General features: G+C 42.5%; 1 protein-coding gene across 1 annotated transcript in view; it reads left to right on the forward strand.

Moving 5' to 3' along the window:
- Positions 1–4,643, forward strand: part of LOC104076898 (cytochrome c oxidase assembly protein COX16 homolog, mitochondrial) — a 17,183-nt gene extending 12,540 nt beyond the window's left edge. Inside the window, exon 4 of the mRNA XM_009577917.1 lies at positions 4,527–4,643. Within this exon, the coding sequence (XP_009576212.1) occupies positions 4,527–4,643 (117 nt within the window). The remainder of the gene's footprint in view (positions 1–4,526) is intronic.
- Positions 4,644–22,774: the final 18,131 nt, after the last annotated feature.

The raw sequence follows: 22,774 nt of genomic DNA on the forward strand, positions 1-22,774 counted from the left end.
TATCAGTGTGATGATAAAGTTAAGATTTTCATTCATGCACAAGACAGCAGATTCAGTGTTAGCCTTAATTCTGTACCTCTGCATCTATATGTCATCATAGTGTTCCTCAATATATCTTTTATGGTCTTCAAGCGGTTTTGACACCCTTGCAAAACCAAACTGGTTTAATGTATTTCTTTCACTGCATCTTTCAGCTATGAGGATATTTTTCCCTGGCTCATCTTTTATTTCCAAATGGGTTTGCTTACTATAATGATGGGAAATGATTGTCTCTCTGAATTAGAGTAATTTCTTTCTGTGGCGTTCATCACAGAATCTATTCCATCAAGCTGTAAAGCAAACAGGATTTTTTTATCCCTCCTTTCACATGTGGGAAACAGAGACTAAAGCCAAACATGTTTTGAAGTGACCACCCTGAATTAACTCAGCCTGAGCACCAATAGCTCTAAATGAATTTCTGCAGATTTCAGTTTGTTTATTGTGGCATGAATCTATCCTGCAAGAGTAGAATTCAAACTCTGTTTTAAATTTTATTTTATTTTAAGGCTGATAGAGGATTATGGCTTTTACTTAATATAAAGCCAGGCATTTGAACCAGAAGTGAAGGTCTCTTTAGATCCTTATCAGAACCTTTGCGCCAGGCAAGCTATTTAACAAAAGTCTTAAAAGTCAAGTGTGTGGCAAACAGTTTAACATTTTTTTTTTGTTCATTGTGCCTGTCTGCGTAGCTGCATTTTTTTTCTTGAATTTACAGCTTCTGTCAGTCCCGTACTTTCAAGAGGCAGTTTAGCTGATTTAGGAAGTGAATCAGTAGATTTAATGGACTACACTGATGTTACTTTAAACACCTAATTTTCAACATCCTTTGGGCTATTTTAGACAAGCAGGAATAGTGGTGCTGGTCTGATCTGATTACAGTTCATTGTAGTCTCCAATGATTGAATGTTTAGTACATTTGAATTGGGAGAAAAAGCTTTTTGGTTTTCATACTGCTGGTTCATATGGATTTCAATTTAGTAGAAACTGGAAGTAGTTTACCATCTTTATGTGATGTCTCCATGACGTTAGGTGGGCAGAGTCCAGGTGGCTAAAAAGAAAAAAAGAAACAAGAAATTAAAAAGGCCTAACCAGTTTGAATGAAAGAGGTTGACTTCATCTGGGAGCAGAACTAGCTGCTTGCCTGAATTCTCACTGTACAGCTCAGGCAGTCTGAAGGAGCTGTGTAACTTTGCAGCTTGAGCTGCACCTAAGAAATAGAAGCACTGTCAGTTTGGTCTTATTCTCGGCACTAAGATTAATTGAAAATGTAGCTATGTACGTGTCTTTGGCCTATATCTAATGTAGCCATTTATTCTGGGGTGATACTGTTGTAAGAATTGTCATGTCAGTGACCAAGTAAAAAGGTTAGGTTTTATCTAGTTGTATGTGAGATACTGTGGTTTAACCCCAGCCAGCAACTAAGCCCCACACAGCCACTCGCTCACTTCCCCCCGGTGGGTTGGCGGAGGAATCAGGAGGGTAAAAGTGAGAAAACTCGTGGATTGAGATAAAGACAGTTTAATAGGTAAAGCAAAAGCCGCGCACGCAAGCAAAGCAAAACAAGGAATTCATTCACTCCTTCCCATCGGCAGGCAGTGTTCAGCCATCTCTAGGAAAGCAGGGCTCCATCATGTGTAACGGTGACTTGGGAACACAAAACGCCATCACTCCGAATGTCCCCCTCTTCCTTCTTCTTCCTCCAGCTTTGTATGCTGAGCATGACGCCATATGGTATGGGATACCCCTTGGGTCAGCTGTCCCAGCCGTGTCCCCTCCCAGCTTCTTGTGCACCCCCAGCCTCCTCACTGGTGGCGCGGGGTGAGAAGCAGAAAAGGCCTTGACTCTGTGTAAGCCCTGCTCAGCAGTGACGGAAACATCCCTGTGTTATCAACACTGTTTTCAGCACAAATCCAAAACATAGCCCCATACTAGCTACTGTGAAGAAAATTAACTCTATCCCAGTCAGAACCAGCACAGGTAGGTACGTGTGAAAATAGCTATGCAGCAGGAAAGCGTTGCAAAACACATTTTTGGGTCCCTTTTCACCAGTGATACTCCTTCTTATGCTTATCCACATGCAACAGGAGTCCTCTATTCTTTCAAAACTTGATAGCATCAGTTTAGAAAATTGGATTATCTAATCATGCTGCCTTCTGACAACTGAACAGATACCTGTCCCATAATCTACTAATTTTTGCAGATACTGTCATATGCCAGTAAGGAAGATGCTTTCTTCTTGAATTGCAGCAAGGTATCAAACACAATCTTTATACATCACACAAAATGTTAGTGATCTCTATATATATTTAATGAGAATAAAAAATTAAAATACAGTCTCTCTATGTATTCATTAGAATCTTTAATTCTTTATATTATAATTGACAAAAATTAACTCTGTCAACAGATCTCATCTGTTCCGTAGTTTGAGGCAATGCCATTTACTGTACATAACCCTTGGTGGTTTTATTCTGTCAGTATATTACAGTGTGTTTTCCAGGTAGCTTTATGCTTTCCGTTGGAAACTTCCAAAATACTTTCTTATAGTGGTTTGTTTAGATTGTATAGTTTTGAAATATTTCCTGTTTTGGACAAACCTCTTCTCTGAAAAGCCTTTGTGAAATTTCAGGGGCACATTAATATCATTCATTAATACGAACTTTTGGTAAAGATCTCCGGTATGCATGTCTCTCTTGATAGACTTCTTTATGTAGCTTATCTTTAGATACTACAAGTTTTGTTGCATATGTTTTAAATGTTGATTCTTGTTCAGACTTCGGGAGCTGAGGACCTTTCGGAATAGTTTAGATCCTCACAGCTGTGTGGTACCTTTGTGTTTAATAAAATCAGCATGCTTCCCTTCTGTTAAAGCACGAGGTTATTTTCAGTGTAGTTTCCTTGAAGCTTCCATTAGAATCAGATGTTAAATTCTGAATTTGCAATCAGAGTGGATAGTCGCTGCTGTGTGGAATGATGGGTACCTTTCCTCCCCCTCCCTCCTTCCATGTCAGCTCAGATCCCTTCCAGTTGAAATGAAGTACCAGCTAATCATAAGATGTATAAAGTAGTGAAGACAATTCTTCAGAAAGACCTATGCCAACTCCATTGTATAAAAAATTCAGTTGCTCCTACCTTGTGAAAATCTGCTGTGTTTGTGCATGTGTTCTCATCTATCTTCTGTTGAATGTTGCCTAATGTCTTTTGATATCTGACTAACCTCATTACAATTTCCTCAGTTGTAGAAGTGGCAGAAAACTTTTACATAACATGAACTAATAGCAGCAGGTCTGTTCCGTTCTAGCTGTTGAATTATTCTGCAACTATTATTCAAGTCCCTCAGTATTTGCCATTTTTTTGGATGATTGATGGCAGACAAATTAGACCACAGGCTCAGGGCAGGGTTAAGTACTTTCTGGTGTATTTTTACAGCATTTGCTGAGACGAGGCCCTGATCACAAATCAGAGGTTTAAATCCCACTGCAGTATGTATCATTAATGGTTTGCAGTATTGCCCTCCTCAGTAGCATGTAGAATAGCCCTGTCTCTGGCAGTGGTGCAGACCCCCTCCTCAGTCTCCTGTTGGCAGAGCCCCGTCGTGTTTGAGGTACCGTTCCAGACTGCAGGCTGGTATGTGCGACTTGAGGTCTGTGTCTGCTGGGAAGGGACTTCTGTGTCTCTGCCAGTAGGACTGTGAAGATACAGTATGTTTGTCTTCTTCAACTGCAGCACTTGGTAGGTCATGAAGTCGCCTGTTCTTCATTTTTGTGCGCCTCTAAGGCTAGATAAATACTGCAGTCATTGGTACTTCTGAGTGGGGATGATAGGAATAGGCAAGGAGATAGTTAAAATCTAGATAGTTTTTAAGTATCTGACAGTTCGGCCAGTTAGCATATCTCACGTATGACTTGGTGAAAGACCTATCTGTGATGGTTGGGTGCCATGAGAAACTAGGCAGCAGAAACCATCACATACCTCTCTCAAGTTAAAACCACACGTTGAAGGGGATTGCACTGTACTGGCTTTCTTTGTGCTAGATAATTAATCTTTTCCGGTATGCTTTGTATCTGTGCTGACAGGATACTTCAGGTCACTAATTACTAATCTTCTCTTTGAGCTGTACCAATGCTTATCACTCCTACTACTTCAGTACTTGGCAGGCTTGCAGTTGAAGAACGGATCTGGAAAACAAGGTGAGAGAAGAAAGAAAAAGTGAATAAAAGATATCTTCAGTCATATTCAGATGCTGTAGCGCTTCCTGTCCTGCATGTTATTTATCTTTTGATAAGCAGATGCAGTAATGTCCACTCTAGTCATTTATGTAGCTATACGGATAACTCCCAAATTTTTTTTTCCTTGTTGTTGAACTTCTCTTGCAGGGCAGATGAAAGTTCATCTCATTCTTGTGCAAAAAGAAAACAATTTAGAATAATGCATACTTTAAATCATGGGGCTGTCAAGGTGACACTCTTATTTTTGCTGTTTGTCTGCAGAAGCTGGAAAAGTCTGACTTGGATAACTGGGAGAACATCAGAGGACCCAGTCTGTGGGAAGATTCCAGGACTGTTCAGAAGCAACGGCGGGAGGCTGTCCGTCTCCGGACAGAGTGACTGAACAAGCCTACTTTGGTGCCTCTGCAAAAAAAAAAAAGTCTCAGGCTGGACTGTCTTATTTTTCAATCCAGTGTCAGGAACAGACATGGGATGGGGGGATTGCACTGAGCCATTCATGCCGTTGTATATTTAAGTAACTGTGAGATCAATCCAAAAGGCACTGTATTATATGAAGCTCTTTGTTTGCATCCATTTGCACAGAGTTCCACAGGCTGTATATATGAATTCTCAATTAAAAAAACAGTTGATTATTCTACTAAGAACATCCCATTGTTTTTCAATCCCTGTCGTTCAAAACTGAGATGCTTCAGCAAGGAATAACATTTCAGGAGTCCCTTGTCAGTACCAGAAGTTGTTGTCCTAATGAGAACAACAGTGCTGTCATCTAGATGTGCGTGACCAGATAAATGCTGCTTCAGGGAGCCGCTGCATGACTTCAGGCTCTTAAGCTTGGAAGGGATGCCACAGGCATATGAGCTATTTGGGACAGTGAGTCCTTTTTTGGCTAAGTAATATTCTTGTGTTTCATTTCCAGGAACTTGACTGTACAGAGGCATGTACAGAGTGTCAGCTGGTAATTGGTCAAATAACATTTGTTTAGCTGTGGTTAGATTTTTGTGGTTAGATTTTTGTGGTTAGTTTAGTGATACCTTCGTGCAGGCAGGACCTTTGCACTGGAACTTCTCAGTTTAAGTTGGTAGAATTCTTCGTCACTAAGAGCTGTGCTGTTTCTCTGTGACCAAGTATTGTAGCAGAATCTTCTTGAACCACTATATAGTGGCAAAGCTCATCTTATATGTATTATTACATGTATATTTGTGCACGTGCACAGAAATTTTTTATCTTTTGATGAATTATTCTGAAATGCTTGTCTTTTTATATTTGTTTTTGTCTGCTAAATGTTTGCTGTTAGAGGAAACCATGCCAACGTTCAGGACCTTTCTGCTGAGACAGTTCAATGAAGAAGCATCTAGTAAATTTTTCACATGAAGTGAAGCTTTTGATAAGGTTTACAACAGACTTGTAAAACTCTCCAGGGGAATGGAGCAGTAGAGCACAGATTAACAGTAGATTCTAGTTTCAAAATATTCAGTGACACCTATATGTAAATCCTTTTGGAACTGTCTTTGGAAGAGGTGTGGTCTTACTCTGTTCTGCAAGGCGTGTCAAATGCAATCTAAATATCCTTTTGGACACTTTATTTAGGGTAGCTTCCTTGTCCTGATGTAAATCTTCCCTCGGCACTTAATTTTCTTCAGTCTCTCAGTGATGAGGCCCAGTCTTTCTCTGGGAAGAATCAACACTGATTTTTAGAAAGTTGTAAAGCAATTCCTAAAGCATTACATGAAATATCTTAGTCATGTTTTGTGCGTGTTTTCTTCTGATAGAGTTGCAAAGACCATCGGAAAGTGTTGCATGTTATCTGGAACAAGGTTGGAGCCGTCTTGTTTGTGTGTCTCCCTGTTCAATATCATACATATCTTTGGTTCTAAATAAATGTACTAACAAATTAAACCAACCAGGAAAGGAACAAGAGGAGCAATGCAGGAGTGAGGTAATCATAAATGCTATAAGGAAACAACTGAAAAACTAGAATATGGAGGCATTAAGCTGTGCTAAACTTAGACAAGAAGGACATTGGTTTAATTGTTTTTTCATTAGTTTTACCTAAAAGATAAAACAACATTCTTAGGCAAATAAGATATAAAATAGGACAGATAAGGAGTAATTAAAACTGCGTACCTTGTTAAGCATTTTTTCAACTCTTAAATTCAAATTCTGGTGCAGTTCCACTGACAGCAGCAAGATTGATTGCTCAAAGGACATCAATGCATTGACTACACTGACAGAGTATTCGCTGAGTTAGGGATCCTGCAGCATCACTGCTACTGTTATGGTACTAGCTGGAGTACTGGAAATGTTTCTTTACGTTCCCTGGTATAGACCCATCTTGTGTGGACTCTGCAAATTCACTATGTCTTTTCCAGAGGATACACATCTTCCTTTTCCCAGCCTTGATTGAAGGAGAGGGGAGGTTGCCATTGCTTTGCTTATGGAGAGGCACGATCGGCTCCCAGTCTTGCAACATTGGCTCACAACATGGACCAACACTACCTCTGAAATAAACACATGGCTTTCTAGGAACAACATGTAGGAAAAGCTACCTCTTCCCCCAGGGGAAGAAGCAAAGATATTTCTCTTTCATGAAGCCCTTGGGAAATCTTATCAGTTTTCTGCATGAACAAAACACTCACTGAAATATCCTGTGTATTTTTAATAATTTGATACCGTGCAAAGACTATTTTGGGAATGGCCATCTTATTTCAGCAGGTCTGGAAAGTAGTTGTAAATAATTAATTCTATGGAGAACACTTTTTATGTTGTAACTTAGGACCCAGTTTTAGTTGGTTGCTTGCTGGTTGTGGGGTCTCCGTACCCCTCCCTTTTTTATATGCACTAAATTCCTGCAGTTTCTGAGGGCGTGTTTGTAACTACCTTTGAAGTGGTATCTCTGGAAAGTGATGGATTTATCTTAGCGTCTCTGAGAAAAAATGACATGCATTTGGAAAACTTTCCAACTTGCCCTTCTCTTCAACTTTGCTTTTAAGAGACAGCTCATATCTGTTGACAGTCCACTAAAAAAAATTCCCACTTTTTTTTTTTTTAATGCTGTTGACTCATTTATGAATTAAAAAAAAAAAACCCCAGCAATAACTTTTGGCAGGTACAGAAGCTGTACTTTTCATAAAATGGGGAGAGCTATTTCATCAATTTCTCTTTATGGCCATGCACTTGGACAATGGCTTCATGTTTTATGCTGTGCTTTTCTTAGCCAGTGAATTGGAAATAATACTTATGAAAGGCGTGTTGAGAGTCAATTAAAGTCTCTTAAGTTGTCATGCATCCAGGCACTCCAGAAATGTGGAGAATTATAGTTCACAACACTACCAAGAGAGGCAAACTTCAATTGGTTCAGGACTCATGCTTATTTGGCTACTTATTTGAACGATCCTTTTGAAAGCCATGTTACAGCATTTCTGGTTATCTCTAAGCACCTGGGGACAACCTTGTTGAATTCCTGAATTGTTATTCTAAACATCTGTGGCTGGGGGGGTCAGAGGTAATTAAATGCAATTGTCAGTCTGAGACAGATTGACATTTTTGTATCCTCTTTTGGTTACTGGCATATTCCGGTCTGAGGGGAATGAAAACAAGGCTTTAGTGAGAGGTGTGAAGTATTAAAGGGGTAAAAGAGAGTACTGAAGAAGCCAGATGTTCTAGTCAGTGTTGCTGAAATTAGAAATAACAGAAGGAAGTCTGGCTAGGTGTCTGTGAGTATGTGGACTGAAAAATAAGTTTCAAAATCCCTGTTTTGACAGTAAAGGAGAAAGTGTTTATATCTCAAAGAAACTGTGGCAAGGTTGGTCTCTGGGATCTTCCATAACAAGAAAAGCAGTAGGGCATAGAAGTGGAGGGAATCTGGAGCAGCTGTCTCCAGGAATAGGGAGAGCTCAGTGTAGCACCAGTGGGTATCTGGCTGGATGGTTCCAGCAGCAGCTACCTGCAGCCCAAAATGTTAACCAGATCTTTGTATGAGATCAGCCCTGTGGATCCTGCTAATTGAGTTTGGTTCTCCTATAGCACTTCGAATTTGCAGACTCGTGGATGACCCAAAAGAGAAAACCTCAATATCTTAGTTCGGTGGTAACACAGATGAAGGAGAGGCTTAGCGAAAGCTGTAGCTACTGTGATCCAAAAAAGGTTTCAAAACCTGCTCAATAGCATAGCAGTTGAATTTCAAAGCTCCTAAATACATCTGGATGAGCAGCTGGGTGTTAAAAACTGTTAGAATCAAGATGCAGAGAACAATTTTGCCAATAGTGATCCTCCAAGGTCTTGAAAATGGCTCCAGCTACCCCAAAAAAGTAGGTTATGGCATAGTAAGAGATGAGTGATGGGAGTTTTAGACCAGAATATAGAATGCAGAAACTTCTGAAAAACAACTTAAAGATACCCCATCATCATTTGGGGACCAATCCCAAAAAGCAGAGGGAGAAATCGATTTCTTCACAGAGAAGCAGCAACTTGGAGTGATTTAAAGGTCACTGTTCATTGGATGATTTACATGGACACTTTTTGTTTAACTGTATGCGTATGTGTATAGGTGAAACTTAAAGCACTAGGCTTCACCTTCTGAAATAACTACATAGACCCTTGTACTTCTTGATGATCTTGCACTTCCTCTGAGTCGCTATGTTTGAACTTCCAGCACAAGTCCAGGGCAAGTTTCATTTTTATATCTTGTATTTTCCAGAGGCTTTTCTTTCTGTAAAATATTGTCCTTTGCTACTAATTACTTCATGTCCACTGGAAAAAATAAGAATAAAGAAGGGAAAGATCTAAAGTCTTAGGGAAAGCAGAGTAACTATTTTTACATGAAGATGGTCACAGAATTTTCCGTAAGCTTCTATGTTTAAAAAGGCTGCTTTTTGTTCTGTGTTTTCAGTGGAAAACCTCTTTTCATCCTTCAGTGGAGTAAGGTTCACAAAAAAATTTCCACTCTATTTCAGACCAGCTAACTCGAAGGTTTTAATCAAAGGAAAGTAATTGCTCACTGTTAGGCCTTCTTTTCCTACAAGGACTTGCAGCCAGACTCAGCCAAGGCACAAATAGTACCTAGACTTAGAAACAAAAACTCCATGCAGATGTTTTTCTTAAACTTTTCCTCAGCCCTGGAGACCAAAGCAATCTTTCATACCACTGGAATCAGACCGACCATATTTTCTTGTTGAACATGTGCTTTAACTGTCTTTAACTGCATGTTTAACTGTCTTGCTTAACGCAGACAGGCAATTAAAGTTTCACCCTCATCATCTCCGTGCTGCTTGGGAGGTGTGTTAAAATTAAATTCAACCAAACCAACAACTGGTAGTGCTGCAGGAAGGCATGTAAAATATGGTTATACATTGCAAATGTGAAAAGAAAAGTAGAGTATGTGTCATAGTCATAGGTCATTTGTGCAAGAAAGAAAAAAACAAACCACGAGAGCCAGAAATAAGGGAGTACTGTGTATTGCCAGTGCCTCTGTAGAAGAAATTTATGCACCATACTTGGAGTCTGGCTTGATGTGCTTCAGTTGATGGAAAAATGACCATACTTGTTTAGCATGTCTTTTTCAAGGTAGTTGATGAGATCCTTGATGTTCAAAACCAACTCCATTGTGCGTGTTCAGGACCAAACCCATTATGGTATCAACCTCAAGGACGCCCAGTGGCTCCCAGGAGTACGGCTTCATCCCAGGCAGGATCAGGGGTAAACCCATCCCTCTGCCCTACACAGCCATTCTTCTCTTTCTGTCCTGTCTTCCAGTGCTCTTCCTAAAAAGTAACAGCTCAGCCTCTGAGCTGCTCTTTTCTAATGGAGCTGGCTGTAAAATGTCACCCTTTTGTTTTTTTAAAGTTCATTGTCTACCAAGAATTGAAGAATGTGGTTTCTAAATTAATCTGAAGGTGTCCTGTAAAATGTAAGCTCAGAAACACAGACCCAGTATTATATCCCCTTAAGCATGGCACCCAGCCTACACTGGGTCTCTTCTTATCTTTAGATACACAATGCCTGCTCTCTATTTTATGTACAAAGGAAATTAAATGTACTTTTTTCTTTAAAAGATGAGATCTTCATCCATCACCAACTGTCAGTTCCTAATAACGTTGCCCAGACAAGTGTTATCTGTGATTTAGTGGCTTTAGTGGAGTATCTTCTGTTGAACAGAGGACAGCAGAATAAAATTTCAGTTTAATATAGCTCTTTTCATACTCCTGAATAAACAGAGGAAAAGAGGAGAGCAAGAGCAAAGAATCTTAGCTTCCAGGCTCAAGTTTCTTCTGTTTTCAATAGATAGGGCATTTTAAGAAAGAAAAGGAAGGAAAATGAAAGTGAAAAAAAGGAAATAAGAGAAAAGACGACTGGTGGAAAGAAAAAAGCTTAGGGACAAAAATAGTAATAGAAAACAGTGTTCTTTCTGACTGGTCCCTCTGGATAGAGTAAAAAGGAAAATTGTTTCTGTCTCAGGAAAAACTTCTGAGCTCAAAAAATACTCAGAATGAAAAGTCAAGTATAATATTTTGCAAGCTAGTGGTTTTAGAAATACTTTTATTTGGGTGAACTGCAATGTTTTATTTTGCTTTTCATGTTTTTCCATTCTTGATTCTTTTTCCTCGGGTAGCTTAACTCTGGAAATGAAAAACCACCACTGATCTTAAAAGCGCCTTTTTCACTTCAAGACTGTCAGCACAAAATGTTTCAACAGTTTCTGAAACTTTTCACAAAAAGTGTTCTCAATAAGAGTAAAGATCTATCAAAATAGATCCCTCTCAATGATCAGGTTGAAAAATGTCAATCAACCAGATTAAAAAAAAAAAAAGCATTGTAAAAGATCTTTTATCAGCTGTGCCAGTCAATTCCTTAGTTAATTGGTGAACGCTGATCTTGCTCGCTGACGAGCGTGTGACTGTGCACCTCTGGGGCTGTGTACGCCAGCGTTCTCCCCACCAGATGTGCACACCTGCATTCGGAAAGTTGCATGCTTGCAATTTAACAGAGGATTTTGGGACTCACTAACCCGTAAGAAAAGACCTATCCCTTACTGCATCCAATATTCTGCTAGCCCAGGTAATGACATTGAAACTTTTACATAAACTGATGAAGTTGCCTCTAAAAACTAGTTCCCCTTCCTCCCTGCTTTTGCTAATGCTACAACCTAGATTTATTTCTGTTTAGTTCATCTTAAATAACGTAATTTTTTATTAGATATTCAAACAGCATGCTCATATGTCATAATAAGAAGAAACCCAACATTTTTCCCAGTCTAAAAAAAGGCATTGCCCTTTTTTAAGTGCTCGGTCTAGGGTTTCCATCATTCTAAGTTACCTGTCTAGCAACAAATTGGCAATCAAAGACAGAAAGACTCCAGTCCTACTCACGTTCATATGTATTTGAAGTAACTATAGTCCACCCAATTTGAGAGTAATGTCTTACCATTATTTGGCTATCCACCCCACTGGAGATGCTTTTTTGCCTTGCAAACATCCTCACTGGGCTGTAGATGTGATTAAAGTTAAACTTCCAGTACAAAAGTCTGAGATTGCACATTTCTTATAATGGGCCTTTTGGTCTGTGTGCTCCCCGCGGAGTGCAAACATCCTTATCGGTTGTGCTGGAATAATAGACAGCAAAATCGTATGTTTTATTTTTATCACCCTTTAAATCAAGATGAACTTGAATGCCGTTTGATGAAATTTTTAAAAGTTCACCCTGGCCCTGATACAGGGTTTTTTTGGAAGGTTTAAAAGTGAATTATGGCAGACAGTGTTTTGCAACTTGACTTAGGGAAGTAATTGCAGAGGAACAACTGGGAATATTCACGTTTTTAGCTAAAAAAAAAACCCCTATATTTTAAATAATCAGAAATCTAAATGTCTTAAATGCTTGTTTGAATGTCTATTTTAGTGTATCTTCCATGACCAGCATAGAACGTGTCCTTTTTTGTTAACTGGACTGAGGTTTCTGACTAATCCAGGTTATTCAGACTTTGCAAGAAAAAGCTGGATATGGGAACCTGTACTTTCTATGGACAGACCCAGTTGGCTGCTCAGTGGTTCTCGAATACGAATAGGAGGAGGAGACCTTTAACTCTTATCTTTCATCTATTCAAGAAGATTTCTTACCCCTGTAATGAATTATTCACAACAGAAATTAAAAATTGAGCGGTCTTTGTCCCTTGAAGCTACACAGGGATGTGCAATGTTATCTGACAGGTCCATTTTTCTAACACATACTGCACATGATCTTAAAAGTACAGATATAATTTCCTGGCGAAGCCAGATTTGCACATGACTACCTTAGATTAACCTCAATAACTTGATAGTATCCTCTGCATGTATCATATCAGGGTCTCCCAGTTATTTGTCCCTGAGGTGTCTATTGTTTTCCCCCCATCCTCTTTGCTAGCAGCAGAAGGATGCACAGGGTTTTCTACAGCTCCCTAAGGTTAAAAACATCAATATTTCTTCTGCCAAAAAGGGTATTTTCTTCAATTTTTTTTTTTTTTAAGCTCTATTGCTGGCAGACACTATCCACTTTAACTGCCACATATTCTATACAGTCTTTTTGCATTTCCCTTTCTGTGTGTCCAGGTAATGCCAAGAAACTAGCAGGAGAACAGGTGTTAGTTCTCTTCTGTGCTCTCCGCCCAGAGATAGCATGATCCAGGAACTCCTGCAGCAGTCGACCACAGTATTTCTGTGCCTTGTTCTTTTGTCCTTGGAGAAGTTTCTTTTGCCCTCGCAGCATTCACCACTCTGCTTTCTTTGAGTGAAGAGGTATAGCAGAAGATCTTAAATTTGGAAAATACATAATACCTTAAGGTCTCTTGTGTGTTGCCGTATGACTGTTAAAGCTGTTTTTTAGAGGGTGTGCGTTATATATCAAATATATAGAGATAGGTACACCACACGTATTTAGGCAGCCCCAAAGACTACATTCCCCTTTCTATGCACACACAATGGAGAGTTGGAGCATAGCATCCCTTTGCAGCCAGTGCCCTGCTAAGGTGGGGACTTGCAGGGATCACCTCTGAGGGATGAGGATGGTTGCCTTAGCAGGAACTGGCTCTGTGCAGTGATTGCCTTGACCAGGTTACACAGAAGAGAATTCATTTCCCACCTGCATACATGGTAGCTCCATAGAAGTCAAGTGTCTGGGCAAACATTAACATCAAGGCACATGCAGACAGTCATCACCCCATTCAAGGGTAGATGTCCACCAAGGTGGGTGTTGAATTGTGCTCCTTCCTTCTTTCCTTCTGCTGATCTTGGAAGGCACTGAGATGATGAGTTTTGATCATTTTGCCTTTATAAGGCTAGCTTTGGGTGAGCTGGATCCCAAGAAGTCTCCTCATTTAGTAAGCAGTCTGGGGAACTCCACTTTCAGCTTTCGTGGACGTTAAGACAAAACCTTGGGATGGGCGCTTGCAAAAACAGCGAGGGCCTGTGTTCCTCTGCTAGTGCCCTCGAGCTTCTCTCCCTATGGGCACTGAATGGGTTTGAAAATTAGGGCAGCTCTGATATTGCCATAATTTTTTAATTTATTATTTCTTCTTTCTCTTGAAAAGCTGCTGAGTTCCTTGACAGTTTAAATAAATATTATCTCTTATTATTACAAAGATCAGCAAATATCTTACTCTGTCACACTGGTGTTTAGATAGAAATTGCAATCCCAGCATTGCCTACTACAGAGGTAATGTATCTAAGATACCTTTCTGAGGAGGGGAATCATGGCACAGACAGGGGAAGCCATATTATAGAATTTCTTGGGCAGGACTGAATGTAGTCCTGTCTGCTGGATGAAACAAGCTAAGGGAATATATCTTTCCTACTTCCAAAGCAAAGTTCTTCTTAGACCACCCTTCAGCCAAAGCTCACGTTGTATGGGCAATAAGGCCAGAGGATCCATAGTCTCCTCCAGGTCAACAGGGAGCAATAAAAAGATATATTCTGCCATTAAAGATAACCTTGTGTACAGCAAGGGCAGGAACAGTGTGTCAGCAAACTGGCCCTGTGAGACTACTTTATTGATGCTGCTTCAGGTTTCTTGTAACATGCAAAGCAGCATTATTATTACAGTAGAGAACCAGCTTAGACCCTTCAGGGTTATGTATTAAGAGCAGCAAGTCAAATACCATCTGCCTGACGTGATAAATTCCAAGTATTATTCCAAAGAGGTTTGCCTGAATCTCCTCTGCAGAATACATAGAGGCAGCCGCCAGTCGCTTTTATCCTCAGTCCCCTTCCCATTATCACTTCATGGCCTCTTGACTAAGATCAAGTGTAGTATCAGTTGAAGTCTTGACGTGTCCTCTCTTTGGGGACTCTGTCCTGCCCTGGCATCAGGCTGGGCTCAGTGACCTCCTAGCTCTTTTCCATCTGTAACTACTATCATTACAGGTTTTAGAAGTCAAGTTCCCTTTAACATGCCTTACAAGTACAGCTGAGATGCATTGGCCTGAATTACTTCTGCTTCAAAAGGCAGGTGAGACTCTGCTTTCTAGAGTGGAAGAAATTGCAATGCAGCTGGGGGTGGGGTGGTTCTGTTATATTGAAGACCAACACAAATACATTTATTTGTTGTAGGAGATCCTTTCCTTTTTTTTTTTTTCTGTTACTTTAAGGGCAATATAAAATCAAAATTTTTTGGAAGAAGACAACACAGGTAAGTCCTCTGAGAGCTTTGCACGCCTGCATCAGTCAGGTTCTGTGACCAGGCAAAACATGTCTCTCACACAGGAAGACCTTAAAATGCTCTGATGATAACACAGTGATAATATGTCCATATTTTTCCACTTTTGCTAGTTGTAAACTTCCAAAATCCAAAGCTAAGTATCTACAAGGCACACTGTAACTGCCAGCCAGATCTAGTGCCTGGAGACTTTACCTAATCCTGGTGTTTATACACAGATCTATTAATTTGTGATGAAAAAGAGTTTGTTGGGCAGTCAGAATGCAGGGGGAGGATGCTGATATCCCAGATAAAAACCTTTGGATGCTATTTGATCTGGGATTTTGTTGGGACACGGGTTTTTTTAAGCCTTGCCTTCCTGAGCTGTAAGCCATCCTAACTGCTGTGACGGGAGATGGGTGCCTCCATTAGAGCCATGATATAATGCAGGTGGTGCGTCCCTTCCTTCACTGTTGTTTTTCACCCTGATGCAGCTGCAGCAGTCTAACCTCCAAGTGAGGAGCTCTCTGCTAGCAGGTTTTGGGCCAGAGATCTGTGCACATTTTTCTGGCAAATTCTTTTCAGAGCAGTCCCTGGTTTGCTTTCTGTAGTGGGCCTACCTCAGGGATTATATGGAACAGTTGCATCAGTGTAATTACAAGACGCATGGGTGGGGTTTTTTTTTGCCTAAGTCACTCGTGGAACAGGAAATCATATATATTATCTCTGGAAGAGACCATAAAATGATACAGTGGAGCCTCATGTTTAAATAAAGGAATTTCACTCCAGAATTCCTACAGCAAACCCTGTAACTACAGGGTATCTTCCAGTCTTTGTGCTGGGGGAGATCATTTAAAAACTCCACCGTTGTTTCTGCAGCTACCCTTTGTAGAGGAGGTACATGGAGGACATTGTGAATTTGCCTTCCACCTAGGGAGGGCTGGCCAAGTACCCTCCAAAACCACTTTTGGGGCAGCACCAGCCAGCTTTACATCCCTTGGCGTAGGGAGGGACGTAGGAGACTTCTGCTGCAGGAAACCTCTGGCTGGCTTCTGTGGGAAGGTAGCAATGTCTTCCAGAGTCTTAGTCTCCCAGCTGATTTTATCTCAAAGATCTGTCTGGTCTAATGACACAAGTTGTGGGAGGCCAGGTTTTGTTCAGTCTCTTGCTGCTATTTTCGGGATGTGATTTTTCTATTTTGGTTGGCTGAGCGTGGAGGGAGTGTTGCTATGCTTTAGGGAACACTGCAATTAGATGCACTCAAAACAATCATGATTAATAATTACGACTGGTTTGTTACTAAAAAAGGAAAAGGTAGAAATAAATAATAAACCATAGTTACTTTGAAGGCAATCTCTGTCTCTCTCTGTGTCTCTTTGAAGAGCTTTGAACAGAGCGAGGAGCATTTGGGCTATCCTTAGGGGACAGCAAAGCCCTCATTTCCATGCGTGGCAGTGAGCCTTGCTCCTGTGTAAGTAATCCGATGAGTTCCCTGACAGAAGAACCATGTTTACCAGTTGGTGACTGTTGTTTGGTAAATCCCAGATAACTGCAGCAGCTGGGCAAATCTCTGCCGGGTTCCAAATTATTAGCAAAAGTATTTGAATCAATAATGGCAGGGAAGCCAAACAGCTTTCCTGAAACAAATCAGCAAACAAACACTGAAAATTTTCAGTCCAAGTGAAATCTGTTTACTGAGGATAACTTCTTTCTCCCTGTGAGTACACGGCCCCGGGCCTGTGGTGTCCAACAGAAGCTGTTACTACCTGAAATCGCACCTCATTATCCCATTAGAAGCTGAACTGGAGAAGTGTCACGCGAGATGCTGGCCCCGTTTGCCAGCCTCTTGCTCCTCCTGATGTCGCGGCGGGGGGATGTCTCCGTGCCAGGAACCAGTGCTGACCTGGGAAGCCGCTGCTTTGCGCTGCCGGGCCGGTGTAAGCGGCAGCGGCGGGGGGGGGGGGGACGCCGGGCGGGGGGGGCGCTGCCGGGCCGGGGTAAGCGGCGGCGGCGGCGAGAGCGGGCACGCCGGACGGAGCGGTGAGCCTCTGGGCTGGGAGGGCAGGGCACTGCTGGTTGCAGTGGAAGGAAAACACGTTTTCTTCAAGCTTCTGTAGAAATGGAATACAGCATGCAGTGAGGGCCTGGCAGCGTTGCTGTCAGCCTCCCGCGGGCGCCGCAGCTCCGTGCCTGGGTCCTGGCAGGACCCCTTCACCACAAACAGGCACCCCGGTCAGGGGCGGAGAGGGTGCAGCCTCTGCCTCTCTGTCCTTGTGGCAGCAGCACCTCCGCAGAATGTCTTTGGAGCCTTTTTAATCTCTCCTAGCGTTTTTATGTACACACACACACACACACACACATATATAAAAAATACATTTTTTTATATATATCCAGTTCACATTGACTTTGTTTCATAGGAGCTGAAAAACTGTTTCAGTTGGTCCAAGCACACATGAAAGCGTCTTTACGTTACAGTCATCTCTTAAAAAATAATAAATTCTCATATCCTGTAATCGAAACAGAAGGTCATCTTCTTGCATCTTAATTTTTCTGGAGAGGTAACTCATGTTTCTGAGTTTACTAAGGAACTTGCTTCCACATTCCCAAAGGAGTAATTCATTAGCCCTTCATACAAATTTTATACTTAAACGATCTCTGATCAGTAACTAGAACATAAAGTGAGTGTGCTGGTTTTTGTCCTCTTCATCTAACCTCACCATGGAGTTGTTATGCGAGGCTTGCATGTGGCTACAAAACATCCCCTCAAAAGGGTTTTCCGAGGTGTAAGAGTAAATGTCTGATTTTAAGTGAATCAAAAATTTGGAGACCACAAAAGATGTGGTTAAAATGCTTTCAGTCATCAATTTTTTCTATGAAATTTTGAAATGAAAATTTTGGAGTGCTTATTAAAAGAAGAATCTTTCAATAGTCCCGCACTTTTGTGTGTACAAATCACAGGCATAAGGGCATTTTCTTCTGAAAGAACAATGAAAAGCCAGTGTCAGTCCCTGAGTTTTGGGATACTGACAATGATCCTGAGTAGAAATGTTTGTATTTTCTTCCTAATGCAGAAGTGTTTCATGGAATCTGTTGCTTGAGGTAAAATTCTTCCTCTAACAAGTGAGGTCTTGTACCAGGCTTATGTGTCCTGGTTTTAGATAAAAACAACCATGTTACTGGTTTTTCTTCCCTTTTGATCCTCTGTTGTTGAAATTTATTGCCTGCCATTTATAGCATTTGCAACTTGCAATTAAGGCTTCTATTTTGAATACCTAACGCATAAGCAGGAATTACTGTAACTTAGTATTTGGATATGTCTTTCAAACCATAGCAGAAAAACAAAATGTTTCAGATGGGAGGTAAAAGCATTTAAAGCTAGAGAAAGTTTATAGTGACCTAATGCTATATGAATAAACTGTAATTTTATTAAATACTTTCCCATCAGTTTGAAGAGCTCCCCTGCATAAAGTCTGTCTGATATCATCCATAGGCTGATTTTTTTTTTTTAGCAGAATTGCAAGTACATTGAGCATTTGGAGCAAGAAAAGTTTAACATTTGTATAATTAACTCTTTGTTGTCTAAATCCTCCTGTTTTTAAATGCTAAGTTGGCTTTGTGACATAGAGACTGATTGGACATTCATCTCTGGTCTGGAATGAGTATTGGAGCACCTGATCTATGCATCCCCTGGAAGGACTTACCCAGCCTGTGTGCTGGACCCAGGCCCCTCTCCCCAGGGCGGCCCAGGAGCAGAGGCAGTTGGCAGGGCTTTCGTGGTGCCTATCTACTGGGAGGCTTGTTTTGGGGGAGCATCTGGCTGCTGCATGTGTGATGAACCCCAGCTCTGTGTGTCTGCTGTATACTCAGTCTTATAGCAAGGAAGGGGCTGTGAGGACTTCAGAGAGTAGCTAAGGTGGCCAACAGCATGGAAAATCAGGGCACTACTGGGCTAGACCTTTAATCATGCTGAAGGGCTGGCAGATTGAAGGATGGGCAGGAGAAAGCCCTCCCCTAGCCCAGCCAAAGGGAAGAGAGCCTAACTGATGGTCATCCAAAGAACTAGACTGGGCTGTAAGTTTGAGTAAAGGAAGGAGATGATGAAAAGAAAGAAATGCTCTTGTCCTCCCGAACGCCTTTCAGATTAAATCACTGTTTGTTGGCTAACAGGAAAGCTGGAAATTCTGTTCCACCAGAGATGGGGGAGTAGAATGAAAGCCCATGTGTATTTTTAGGATCCCTTGTAATCACCTTTTGAAATGAAAGCATCAGTGCATTAGAACAGAGGAACTGGGGAGAGGACATGTTCTACCAAGAGAAATGTCATGCTCAGAGTGGATTGACTTCAGAGTCACACGTTGACTGAGTGATGTTAGCGCTGGCCAGGCCATCTCCTCCCTGCTGCACGCTTCTTCCCCCTCCCAGCTCCTCAGTTTCATTTGGCTTCCTCCTTCACGCATCCCTGCTGACTGTCTCCTCATGCATTTCTTCCCAGGTGATTCTACCCGCCAAACTATATCCAGCTGGAATAAAACCCGGCACGTGCAAGATGCTCTGGGATGTTCACCCAGAGTCCTGCCCAGAGGGTAAGCAGCCCTGGCAAGGTGGCATTGCATGCCTCAATGGAAGCTACTTAGCAATGCCTTTTTCTTCTTTTTGCCTAAGAAGAAAGCAAGTCTAACACAAGGAAGAGAGGAGGGCATCTGTTCAACAATGAATGTTTATTTGCTGTTCACTTCTGAAATGCCAATGAGCATTTGTGCTGTCTAGTTTGAACTGACTTGGCCTTGGAGAAATTACTGATGCTGCTCTTGAAAGAAATTGTCCCTTACTTTCTAAGGAGGTAGAAAAGGTCTGTCCTGTCTGTCTTACAGCCTCCCCCTGTAATCATGGATAGATCATGTCATTGCTCTGCTACGTCCAGGAAAAGGGAATAATTCCCCTTTATTCCCACCCTTTGCCTAGCCTTCATAGGCTGGTAAGAAGGCAAAAACTAGTTTCTCTGCATCTGCACAATACCCAGAACAATTTCCCTCTGTGGTGGATAAGTTCCTTGGTGCTGTTAGCATGCGCCTCAGGCGGTTAGAGGTCCCTTGTAGCTGTCACCCTGTGCCCCCCGGCTCGGCTCCGGCAGGGGCATGCAGGCACCAGCTGCTTTGCTCTAGTTTTTCAGCACACTGTTCAGTGCCGAGTGGGATGTTTTCACCCTCAGCAGGTAAAGAAGCAGGAGAAATGCAATTGCTTGAGGAGGGTTGACTGTCGCGCGCCAGGCCATTCACTGCAGCTCTCTGTGCCTTGGTGAAGGTGCCGTCTGTGGCTCAGGTGACCTTCCTTACCGAGCCAAGTGGATGTGCAACTAGTGCTGTGATCTTTTAAACAGGTCCTGTTGTCCAGGAGCCTCCTTTATGTGCCCGAGAGCGGTGGACAACCCTCACCTCTTTCCCCTTCCTCCCTCCACTTCTTTCCTTGAGCGTTATTTTAAATCCATTCTCCATTTTACTGGTACCAGCAGACGTGTGCTGTTTCTTCAATGTGTGCCAAGATTTTGGTCTCATGTTTACGCTCCCTCCTGCTGCATGACAGCCACCCGTAAGATTAATTAAGCCACGGTGCTGGCTTTCTCCTCTGTCTTGTGCATCTTCACTTCATACACAGCTTCGTGACTTGACTGAAGGCAGAAGTGGAAAACTTCACGCTGAGAGTGGGGGGGCTCCCTCTGAGAGCAGCAAGCCCGCAAGGGCAGCAAGCAAACATCAGCGGAGGAAGCTGACCTGGGCTGGAAGGCAGCCTGGTCCCAAACCACCGGGCTGCCCCTGGAGTTCCCGAGACAAGACGTGTGCTCTGCCCCTGTCCCCCAGGGCTAGGTGACACTCCTTCGGCACCCGGGGAGGGGTGCAGGTTCAGAGGCAGCCACAGGCAGGCTGCCTGCCCAGCGTTGCTCACTGCTTTTTTTTTTTTTTTTCTTTTTAAGCCTGATCAGAGATGAGGAAATTTTTCAAAGAGTAAATGTGGCTTTAATAAAGTACCTTTTTTTCCCCCAGGCAACAGACCCATCAAAAGGCTCAGCGTAGATCTCCTCCCCGCTTCTTTTTTCATCTTACGTGGTTGTTAGTGACGACAATTTCTATTTACACAGCACTCACCTAAGGATCTCCAGATATTTTTCTAAACGTGGATGTCTATTTTTAACCTAATTTTATAGGCGGTGAAACTAAGAAGTAGACAGGTTTGTGCAACAAACTGCTTGCAGCACAGCTGTGCCGCGGTGACAAGAGGGGAGCTGGCCGGCCGCTGGAGCCGTGCTGGCAGGTGGGGAGGTGCGGAGTTGCTGGGGAGGCTTTAGGGCTGCTGCTGCAGCATGTGGATGGGGCCGGGCAGCCCTCCTCAGCCTGCATCTGTCCCCACACCTACCTTTCTTCTAGTAGAAGTGGGTTATTCTCATCCAGAGTTGCTCTCTTGGTGACTTGGGATTGTCATACAAATTTGGGGCTTTATTGTCCACTTGTGTGCACACCGGTACGGTACCTTGCTAAAGCATTCCTAGTGCCGTCTGAGCGAGGCCTCTCCAGCTCCCCAGCGAGTCTTGACCGAGTTAGGGAGCAGCCCTGTGTACACGTAAGCATTTGCTTTAGGGACTTACCCGTCAGTTAAAGTGGAATTACATGCTTAACTTACTAAATTACTCTAGGCTTCGCTTAAGTATGTAATTAAGAATTATGTACTCAAAGATAACCATTTGTAGGGCTGGGGCTTGATATCCTGCTTCCATTTCCCTAACAACATGGGCAAATTACTTCTTCTTTTGTCTTGTTCTGCCCGGGTGATGTTTCCAGCTGCTGGGATCAAAGGATAACTGAGACAGGAGGAGAGACAGAGCATACAGACCCATAGGAACACTTCATTGCTCTGGGAAGCCATCTCAAAACATGGGAGCATTTCAGAGGTCCAAATATAGCTGGAGAAGCTTATTTAAATGTTGCACTGGGCCAAATCCTGGCTGTCCTTCAATCCCAAGCCTTTCTTCAAGGGATCTTTGTCTCTGTGGGTGGGTTGGGAAGGAGCCAGCCATGGTCATTCTCAGCCCAGCTGCTGGTGGGGCTGTGTCTCAGAACCACCCCCGGCCAAGGACTACTTGGTGTTTAGCAAGCTCAGCTTTGCAGGCTGAAGCCCTTGCGTACCGCCCCTGCCAGTGGTTTCTCCAAATTGCTATCAGTGTCCTGGAGAGCAGTGCAACGCAAGCAACGCAACGCAAGCTGCCCCTCCCTTATGGTTAAATCAGTATTGAGAGCTACGAATTAAGAGGGCTGACTGGCCACTGTGACCACAGCCTTCCACCGGAGACAGCCATCTGCAGAATGAGGCCAGGAAGATCACTTTGCTCAGATACCCAGACTGCGGCAGGCCGGGGGCTCCTGAGCAGGAACGGGTCTGAACCCATAAGGGCAGCAGACGATGCCCCATGTCCATCAGCTCCTAGCTGGTGTCTCTCAAACAGTGCTTTTCAGAGGGAGAGGTCACCTTGTCCCCATGTGATTTTGGCAAGCTTTGGCTTCGGCATGAGAGCAGCCAGAGGAAAGATGTATTGCCTCCTAAGGAAGGGAGTGCGGTGTAACTGTCCTTTCTTGTCACCCCTCTCGTCTTCCTCATTGTGTCTACACGACCCATACTTGTGAAGGTGGGGAATGCAGGTTAAGGAGTAAAACCCATTTGGTGTTTGTGTGATTTTTAAATACAAGAGGCAGGTTTGCGGGCAGTTTATCCTTTTCTTCTAATGATTCACACTGCCTCTTCAGGACAAGTTTGCCAAAGCTCAGAGAAGGCAAATTCACTTTTTCACGTGCCTGCTCTCCGTTTTG

Source organism: Fulmarus glacialis, unplaced genomic scaffold (assembly GCF_000690835.1).
Source record: "Fulmarus glacialis isolate BGI_N327 unplaced genomic scaffold, ASM69083v1 scaffold14745, whole genome shotgun sequence".
Lineage (NCBI taxonomy): Eukaryota > Metazoa > Chordata > Aves > Procellariiformes > Procellariidae > Fulmarus > Fulmarus glacialis.